This window comes from Embiotoca jacksoni, unplaced genomic scaffold (genome assembly GCF_022577435.1).
Source record: "Embiotoca jacksoni isolate LCO1_2020_lvr unplaced genomic scaffold, fEmbJac1.0.p SCAF_36, whole genome shotgun sequence".
NCBI classification, from domain to species: Eukaryota; Metazoa; Chordata; class Actinopteri; family Embiotocidae; genus Embiotoca; species Embiotoca jacksoni.
The window spans coordinates 944512-954511 of NW_027185388.1; the positions used below are offsets into that span (position 1 = coordinate 944512).

The 10000-nt window shown below is 48.8% G+C and overlaps 1 protein-coding gene across 1 annotated transcript in view; it reads left to right on the plus strand.

The window, feature by feature from the left end:
- Nucleotides 1-10000, plus strand: part of maml3 (mastermind-like transcriptional coactivator 3) — a 103833-nt gene that overhangs the window by 47495 nt on the left and 46338 nt on the right. The window contains exons 2-3 of the mRNA XM_069165800.1: nt 4095-4835; nt 5662-6615. Of these exons, the coding sequence (XP_069021901.1) occupies nt 4095-4835; nt 5662-6615 (1695 nt within the window). The remainder of the gene's footprint in view (nt 1-4094; nt 4836-5661; nt 6616-10000) is intronic.

Here is a 10000-nt window from a genome sequence, read left to right on the forward strand (position 1 = left end):
CTCTCCCCTCCCCTCCCCTCCCGACTCTCGCGCTCTGATCACCCTCTCATCGTTGGCTCCCCGCTGTCATTTGGCGCGCTATGCCTTTCCATCAAGCCACCTATCTACTCCCCCCCCCCCCCCCCCTCTCCCCAGCCCTCTACATCTCCACCTCCACCTCCACCTCCTCTCTCTCCTCCTCCTCCTCTTCATCTTCATGTTCTGGTAGCTCCTCTCACTCTAAAAGAAAAAAAAAAAAAGAAAAGACCATCTGCCTGACAAATAAATCCCTTCTTCCTCGTCGTCGAGTGTGTGTGTGTGTCTCTCTCACCTTTGCCTCCGCGAGTCTTTGTCGTTCCCTCTCGGTGTGTGTGTGTGTGTGTGTGTGTGTGTGTGTGTGTGTGTGTGTGTGTGTGTGTGTGTGTGTGTGTGTGTGTGTGTGTGTGTTGTGGGAGCAGGCAGAGGAGCAGTCAGCAGGTGTTTATGTCAAAGAATACACACACAGAGACGCAGAAGAGGGGAAACAAGCGGCGCTCTCTTTCCTCTTCTTTCCTCCTCTCTTTGCTCTTTTACATCCTCCCGTCCTTTTTTAACTCCGATGCTCTTTTTTTTTTTTTTTTTTTTTTAAACTCCCTCTGGCTCTCTTTCTCTCTTTCTCTCTCTCTCTGTCTCTCTTTCACTAAGCACTCCACAGCTTGATTAAACTACTTCAAAAATTCTTTGTCCTCGCCGCTCCGACTCCAAACGACTCCATTTTCATTTGTCAGGCCAAATAAAAATATTGTCAGCTTCTGTTTCCCGTGCGTGACAGGTACATTACTGTAACTCAAGAGGTGTAATTAGGTTGCTAATTGCACAAAAGGAAAACAAATGATTAATTAACTTGCAGTTTATATAAAGTATTCTGTGCAGTTTTGTCATTCACGCTGTCACGTTCCCTCCGGCTGCCGGCGTGCTGACTCACACAGCGCCGAGCAGACAGAAACGCTTTCTTTGTTTCTGTCTCTGCATTCAGAATTTTATCAACAGGGTTAAATGGCTAAATGGTTTCTCTTTTTGTTGTTTTATTTATTTATTTTTTTTATTGGTGGGTGTGTGTATACGGAAAAAAAAAAAAAAAAACCTCTGTGAGAGTGTGCCGTTCGTGCGTCTGTGTGGGAGGGCGCTACAGTTCACACCACCTGGATAATTATGGGAGTTTTTATAGGTGGGCTTTGAAAAGCGAGTCTGTTATTATCAACATGAGTCACTGGCATTTAGGGAAAGCCTGTAACGCACAGACGCACGCACGCACGCACGCACGCACACACACACACACACACACACAACCCAGCGTACAGGAGAGCTGAATTATTTAAACCCATTGATTGCAGGACCACACACACACACACACACACACACACACACACACGGAGCTGGTGGAGGCGTGTCGTGACGCCTGAGATGTGTGTGTGTTTCTTTTTCTCAGCTGTTGCTTTAATGGCTACGGCAGCAACACGCACAGACACACACACACGCACAGACACACACACACGCACACACACACACACACACACACACACACACACACACACAGACACACGCACACACACACACACACGCGCACACACACACGCACACACACACTGTAGTTTTGGCTGTCAATACTAATAGTGTTTATCATGTCATAAAGATAATTAGGTTGACTGTCAGTCAGCGTGGGGAACAGAGGAGGAAGCCAACCTGACAGCCCTCCCCACTTCCACCTCTCTCACACACACACACACACACACACACACACACACACACACACACACACACACACACACACACACACCACAGAGCATGAATATCATCCTTTTCTTTTGAATTTCTTGGTTTACTGGAGTGTGTGTGTGTGTGTGTGTTTCTGCCAGCTTGAATGGGTCCACCTCCGGGTCAGAATACAATCTGAATATATTTTGTCTGTTGTTCCATCTGAATAACAAAGAGCAAAGTGTGCGTTTGCACACATACTTGTATCAGTGTGTGTGTGTGTGTGTGTGTGTGTGTGTGTGTGCGCGCATGCGTGTGTGTGTGTGTGTGTGTGTGTGTGTGTTTGACTCTTTCACATGTGACAGCTGAGAGTGTGGATTTTACAAAATATTTGACTGCGTCTGAGCTCCTCTCTTTTTGTCCTACAGAAGGCTGTTTGAAATGTAGATGTGCAGGAGACACGTACTGTATAAATAACTCTCATCAATGTACACGAGTCCTTTTACGTTTGTATGTGTTTGCTCAAGTGTGTGCGTTGGTTGGAAGGAATGGCGGAGGCAGGTTTTGTACCTTTTTTGGTTTTTTTTGTCTTTTGTGAATTTATAATTTATAGTTATATAGTTATATAACCGTTAATGCAATGCAGGGTTATGTATTTTTTCAATACTTAACAATCTTTATAAAAAAAAATTTGCCTCATAAATCAGCTACTGTCAAAATGTCCAATAGATCATTATTTTTTTTATTTTTTTTCCCGTTTTAAGAATTTACAACCGGTAAAGCGTGAAATAGACACGCCCTTCCACTACAGCAGAACGTGAGATAGCTACGCTTGCCGGAACCGTTAGCAAAAACACATGCAGGGCTCGGAAATAACCACACAGTTTGGGTCAGTACTTGGTCTGGAGACCTTTGTTTGCGGCACCCACGGTCACATGATCCTTCGTCATGTGACATTTTTGCGTGTACGAGCTTCACACCTACAAAGTGTGCAATAGACACGCTGGTCGACTGCAGCAAAACATGTAACTATCACGCCTAGACGTGGGCAAGCGTGGCTGCGTAACGTTTTGCTGTCGTGGACGGGCGTGTCTATTTCACGCTTTGCCGTGATACCGCTCTTTGTGCTACGAAATTAAAAGTAGAGCTACACCGCTATCGGCGACGGAAAAGATCATCGTTTTGAGTTTGTATCTTAATCTCTGGCTCGGATTCGGGTGGGGAGCATAAAAATTTGTACCTTGGGAACCTTTCATAAATGAGGTCCCTGCTTCCCATCCGTCATTTTAATAGCATCTGCTATTCTCCTGCCAACTTCATTAGAGTTTGAAATTAGCAGGAGTTGGGGGTAAAATTGAGACTGAGAGTTTATTAAATTGCACAGAAATTGCAGAGAAACCTAAACTATCAGCCACTTTAACTCCTCTTTTTTCCCTTTTTTTTTTTTTTCCATTACAACTTAGTTGTATTCCCTTTCTTTACCCGCAGCTATACCGCTTCATCCTGTGTTTGTGGTGTCAAAGTCAAAGTCCGAACCTTTCTACCGCCGCAGATCCATTCTTGACAGTTTTTTCCATATTAATTTACCTAAAGAGAAGTCCATTTTCCCTCCGTCATAGTTTACATTTTCTAAAATAAAAGTGTCGCCGCTTCTCTGAGCCATTCGCCCGGTGTCATCAGTCCGACACGATTGTGAGCTAGCTGTAAAAAAACGACCCTTTACTTTCCCCCGTCAGCGCTAACGGTGTGATTCCCGGCTGTGTCTTCGTGGTGTCCTTCACGTCGTCTCTCTTGCCTCGTCTCTGTCCTTTTTTTTTTTTCCCTCCGTCCCCTCTTCACCCCCCCCCTACCCCCCCCTCCCCTCTCCCGCCCGGCTCTATGACAGTGATTGCCCGACCTGCCAGCCGGCGTACGTTAGCACCCCCGTTGTTATCCCGTGGCCGCCTACGGTCACGCTGAAGGCGGGGGTGGGGGAGGAGGGGGGAGGTGTGGATTCAGATTCGTCGGCTGATGCTCTCGTTGAGAAGGTCGCTGGTCTTCCCGTGCCTTTTTGTTATACTGCTACACGCCTACACATGTGTGCAGAATCCAGGAAACGCTCCCTTCGTTGGTGCGCCCATTATTTCAGCCAGATTGAATCCAGACTGAAAGTAGAATTGATTTGTCTCGGTGATATTTTGATTTTCTGCACACCTCTCGCCTTCTCATGACAGTTCTCGGTGTGTCGTGCGGCAGCAGCCCGCTGCCGTATTGATTTGTATCTCGTGTTGTTTTCCATCATTAGCACCCAGTAGACCTCTGAAAAGTTCCTCCTGCTAGCGCGTCCCGTCCGTGGAGGGCCTCCAGGTTTTTTAATATCTTATTCTCCTGTTTTGTTCCAGCTGCAGGAGACGGTGAAGAGGAAACTGGACAGCGCGCGATCGCCCCTCAACGGAGACCAGAACGGCATCTGCGACGGAGGCAGCTACTCGCCGACCACCAAGCGGGTACGGAAAGACGGCTCCGGCGGTTTGGACTCGCTCACCGGTCTTCCTAACAACAACAACAACAATGTGCCGCCAATCTCTCCGCTGCACCACCAAATGGACATTAAGCCCTTGCTCAGCGGGCCCAACACCTCCACCGGAAACAACACTACGAACAGCAACGGCACCCACGTGGGCCGGGCGTCCGACGAGCTGGGCAAGAACGGCGGCAGCCACCTCCCGGACATGAAGCTGAATGGCTCGCTGGACTTGGAGGACAGCTTCGGCCTCCTCAAGGACCTGAAGCAGGAGCCGCTGGACGACGGAGGCGGGATGGAGTCCTCCGACCCGCAGTCCCTGTCCAACCAGAACAAACTGTTCTCCGACATCAACCTCAACGACCAGGAGTGGCAGGAGCTGATCGACGAGCTGGCCAACACGGTGCCGGAGGACGACATGCACGACCTCTTCAACGAGGACTTCGAGGACAAGAAGGAGGCGGAGTTCGGCAGGCCGGCGAACAATCAGACGCCGGGTCCACAGGAAGCGGCGGGGAACACGACGGCGCCGGGAGGCGGGGCGGCGTCAGCAGCAGCGCTGGCTCCTCCTCCTCAGCCTCCGCATGGAGGCCCGCAGGTTCCCATGGGTTCACCACAGGTCAGTACCCGCCATGCCACTTGTTTTTAGTGTTATTAGTTTCATGCATTTAAATGTCTATGTTCTTACAGTTGTATCAGACACACAACATCACAGCAGCAACAATTCATAAAAAATGTATAAACAATTTTTTTCTGATGCAACAATTCTGGGTAAATGAGTCGAATTTGCCAGAGAACTTTTTAGATGTTGTTTTTTTTCATCAGTTCTGGTTTCCGAATTGTTTCTGACCCACTTCTTTTAGGAAGTAGATCATTTGACCTGATTTAAAAGGCCAACATTTTATTGAAACTGTAAACATAAAAAGGCCTACACGGTGTCTAGGGGTATTCATGTAAAGAGGTTTTATAATGGAGGTCTTAAACAGACATCCACGAGTTAGACTAAAAATAAAAGAAATGATGTTGGTAGTTTCGTGAACCGGTGCCACTCACCTCAACCAGGTAACTCACAGATAGAAAAGTAAAAACAAGTTTGTTTAGGGGGAGTCGTGTGCTTCGTCTGTTTATTCATCCATCCAGTGTTAATGTACCGAGCGTCAGGCTGTGTTGGTGATCACGGTACTGTAGGACTCTGTTAGATGGAACCAAACCTTGTGAGAACAAGACTCCCCGTAAAACATCCAATTATCATTTTGAGTTTGCTGTTCGTATTCATATTATATTAACTAGAGACCATGTTCATTAGAACATTTTAGCGTTGATTTTTTTAACTCCCAGAATGCTCCTCTCCCCTTCATGCTCAGCTAATTGCCTCCCAGCTTCATGTTGGACTCTTCATTTATATTCTCAGGAGTGGTTTTCATGCTTTTGCTTCCTCTTCTCAGGTGCGACCGTCGTCATCAGGCCCTCAGTTTGCCACCACTGCCAACGGGACGCCTCCTCAGCAGCCTCTGCAGCAGTCTCCGGCCGTTGCCATGGCGTCGGGTTCGCCACTGCACAACTGCGTGGCCCGCTCGCCTCAGACTCCCACCCAGGCTCAGACGCAAGCAGTCTCTCGGCCCGGGAACGGATACATGATGAACCCAGGCCCCGGGGTCAGCCAGGCGGGCACGGGACCCGGAGCGGCCGGGGTCGCGCCCGGAGGTCAGCCCGTCGGGCCGGTGACGCCGGAGCTGTCGCCGGCGGAGCAGCTGAAAGCGATGGCTCAGCAACGCGCCAAACTGCTGCAGCAGAAGCAGCAGCAGCAGCAGCAGCAGCAGCAGCAGGCGGCGAACTGGTCCCCCGCCGGCGCTCCGACCAGCCCCTACAACTCGGGACCCTTTAACCAGGACAAACCCAACAGCCCCATGATGTACCCACCGCAAGCCTTTAACGCACCACAGGGCCCTCTAGTGGCTGGGATGGCCCCCAACAACGGGCCCAAAGCCCCCATGAACAACTACCTCCCTCACAACCACATGGGCATGATGGGCCAGCAGCAGCCGAACAGCATCAACCAGAGCGCCCTGTCCAAGCAGCAGCAGCAGCAGACGGCGGCCATGTTGTCCTACAACAACACCAAGCCGCTCAGCCACTTCAGCGGCAGCGGCGTGGACCACTTAGGTCAGAGGATGACTCCGCCCATGGGGGGGAACAATCAGGTCAAGAACCCCATGATGCCTCCGTACATGGGCGGGGCGGGAGGCGGCGGCGGCCAAGGGGCGGGGCCGGGGCAGACGCAAGGTCCGATCCCGGGGCAGACGGCCCACCTGAGCGAGGAGCAGAAGAGGATGCTGCTGATGAAGCAGAAGGTGTTGAACCAGAACATGCCCTACAGCGCCATGCAGCCTCACGGACAGGTGAGCGAACTCTTTTTTTCTTTTAATCGATGCGGCTCGTCGAAGGTGTTTCATCCGCGTTGGTCCAGTTTCATTTTTTTTTGTATCCGTAGCCCGTCTGCAGCTTCAGCTCTGATTTCAGGGTCTCCACATGATCACAGAGCGCGGCGATAAAACGACCGTGTTTAGGGGAGGAGGGGTGTCGCGCAAATCTCGACCCGATAAAACAACCTACAATTTCTGCTTGTCAGTGGCTGGAGGAGCTTTTACGAAACACTCGCTGTGTTTTCTATTAAATTAACTCCCTTTTTTTTTTTTTTTACACGCAGAAATAAAAAATAAAAAATAAAAAACAGGAGCTGAGATTCTTTGAGCAGAACGTGGGATTGCTGTTTTATAAAAATCTTCCAGAGGTGCAGCCAGGGAAGGTAAAATGGCGGTAGTTGCCCCAGCAACAAGCCGGGGCTGGGAATAGGCATAGGAAAATGGCCTGTCGAGAGTGTATTGATGCCTCTGCAACACTAGCAGCACTGATAGCCCTCCACTCCCCCTCACCCTCTCCTACCCTCTGCTCCTCCTCCACCCCCGGACACACACACACACACACACACACACACACACACACACACACACACACACACACACACACACACACACACACACACACACACAGACACACACACAGACGCACCACAGCAAACACCAAAGCTAAACGGCTCCTTAGCTCATATCCCCAATCTGTCACAGCTGACTGATGGCTGAGATTGGACCGCTAAGCCAAGCTAGCTGCTGTCATTACCGACAAGCCCACCTCCAGGGGGTTTGTTTGCCCCCCCCCCCCCCCCCCCCCCCCCACCCTCACCCACCCACCCACCCGGCAAACCCGCTCCGACCGGATCAGCCGGGTGTCCTCAATAATACCGCCAGATCGCGGAGGACGTTTATAAAAAAAAAAAAAAAAAATGCAGGTGTGGACGACACCCACTCAGGTGCTGCTCGTTATCTCAGGGCTGTCGTCGATAGCAACTGTGTGTGTGTGTGTGTGTGTGTGTGTGTGTGTGTGTGTGTGTGTGTGTGTGTGTGTGTGTGCTTGTTGATGATGCACTTGTCCTTTTCTCTTTATCTCCTCCCGTCTCTCTCTCCCTCCGCTCGCCTTGTGCTGATGATATGGCTACAGTCAGTCAGTCACCTCCTCCTCCTCCTCCTCCTCCTCCCCTCTGGTGATCTCTGCGTCTCCTGCCCCCCCCCCCTCCCTCCATCATCTCCTCCCCGCTTCCTCTCTCTCTCTCTTTCTCCCTCTGCCAGAGACTCTCAGCACCAATAAAGGAGCAGATTTATTAATATGAGGCCTTTGTGGCTGCTGCCTGGAGGGCTGTGTGTGTGTGTGTGTGTGTGTGTGTGTGTGTGTGTCTGTTTGTGTGCGAGCCTCGTGCGCACGTATGTTTGAATGTGTTTTGTAGATTCGGGGGGAGGGAGGGAGGAGGGGGGGGAGATTTATTTGAGCGAGCAGAGGAGAAGAAGAAGAAAAAGGAGAAGAAGGGAGAGAGGCAAATGCAAGCGAGCGAGAGATTTATTGTAGAGTGAGGATGGAGCATATTAAAAAGAGAGTCGAGGGCCTCGAAAGAGAGACGTAAGTGAGCAACGCAACGAAGTGTCTGAAATGATACAAGAAAAATATTCCGCATGCGTTCAGCACAATGCAATCTAATGACTCTGTCATTAGGTAGTTTATTTTTAGGGGAATGATCACGTGTCTCAAATAGCAAAATAAAATCAACCTCAAAACCGCAGAACATTTCACAGAAATTGCAGTTTGTTTTTATTTATTTAATATTTACGATATAAACAACAAACAGGCCTCCAACCCTTTTTTTTTTTTTTTTTCCTCAGAGCTACTTTGACAAAAACACAAGTGACCCGAGAGCTGCTCATAGTTTAGTAACGCGCCTGCGCAACTCTTGAGTGGCCAAACTGGTTTGAAAAGTGTCAAATGAATCGTTCTAATATCAGATTTAACAAACTAAATCCAGTGTTTCTCCTTTGATTCGGACCCTCCTGAAGGAAACACGCGTTTAAGTCAAAACAGTATTTGGTTGGACACCGTTTGAAACTTGGAGCGCTTTTAATCTCTGCTGTTGAGGTCGCAGCCAAATATTATTGTATTCACGTTTTTGTTTTTTTTACCTAATTTTTTTTACCTAAGTATCCGAGTTTCCAGCTCGGTGTGAGAGTTTGTGTCCTCTGATCTCTGTGTTTCACAGAGGGCGAAGCTTAACCTCTGCTGCTCTGACACAAATCTGAACTGAATTTCTTGGACAGGGTAAAAAAAAAATGTATGCATACGAAATGCTTAAATTAATTGCCAAATAGAGTCGGGTGGCTCTAGTGTATATATGGGAAACGCGACATATCGTTCGAACCTTCAGCGAGCTACTGGTGGCGCGAACTAACCAACACGTCAAGATGAGTTTACAGATCGCGTGCGAAGCCGCTCGACCTTTGAAAAACAGTCGTATCCTGAATTTTTGTAGGTCTGGAGCAGCTTTTTTCTGAAATCTTATCAGAAGAGCAAAAAACAAAATCTCTGGAGTAATTTAATTGTTACAGAGGTGGGTCACATTAGATTGAATGCCAAATTGGCAATATTTGCGTCCGCTCTAAAAAAACAATACCAAAAAGAAAAAAGAAAGCTTGGCAATCAGCTCTTTCTTTTTACTTTTTTTGTTTGTTTTTTTTGGACTTCTCCAACCATCTGCGTCCAAACTGTAGGCGCAGCAGACAAAAAGCTGCAAAAATTCTTCAGTATGTCAAGGTGAGAAAATGGTGAAAATAATGACAACGTATGCCAAATACAACAAAGAAGTCGTTCCAGAGAGAAAGAGAGAGAAGATCTTCGTCCCCCGCGGAGGATCCGATATTTAAACACCACGCTCGTCGTCAGAAAGACGGACAGTAAACGGTGTTTAGTATAATTGTTGCTTTCAGGTGTGTTCAGCGGCGTTCCCACTGCTAAGCCAACGTGTTGTCTGAGTAACCGGTGGCCGTATTAGCAGCACACAAACGCACACAGATCTCACGGTCCGATAACTTTGTTTTGACCGTCGAAGGTTTTTTACGGAGGGCCCCGAAGTGAAACTGGAAACTTCTTGAGTTCTGCTTCCAGAAGTACGAAAACCTCGCTTGACTTTCACGGCGTTGCAGGACGGAGAGGAGCGGACGCTGTAGAAGTACCTCTTGAGTTTATGACCAGGAAGTCGGAAGTTGAAGGCTGAAGTGGCCGCGCCGCGACCCTTGTTGTTGTTTAGCATTCATCTTAAGTTTGTTTGAATCGTGAAGTGTTGTGTTTAAAATATGGAAAAATGATAGCGATGCGGTCAAGACCGAGGCGCCTGCCTGTTATACAACA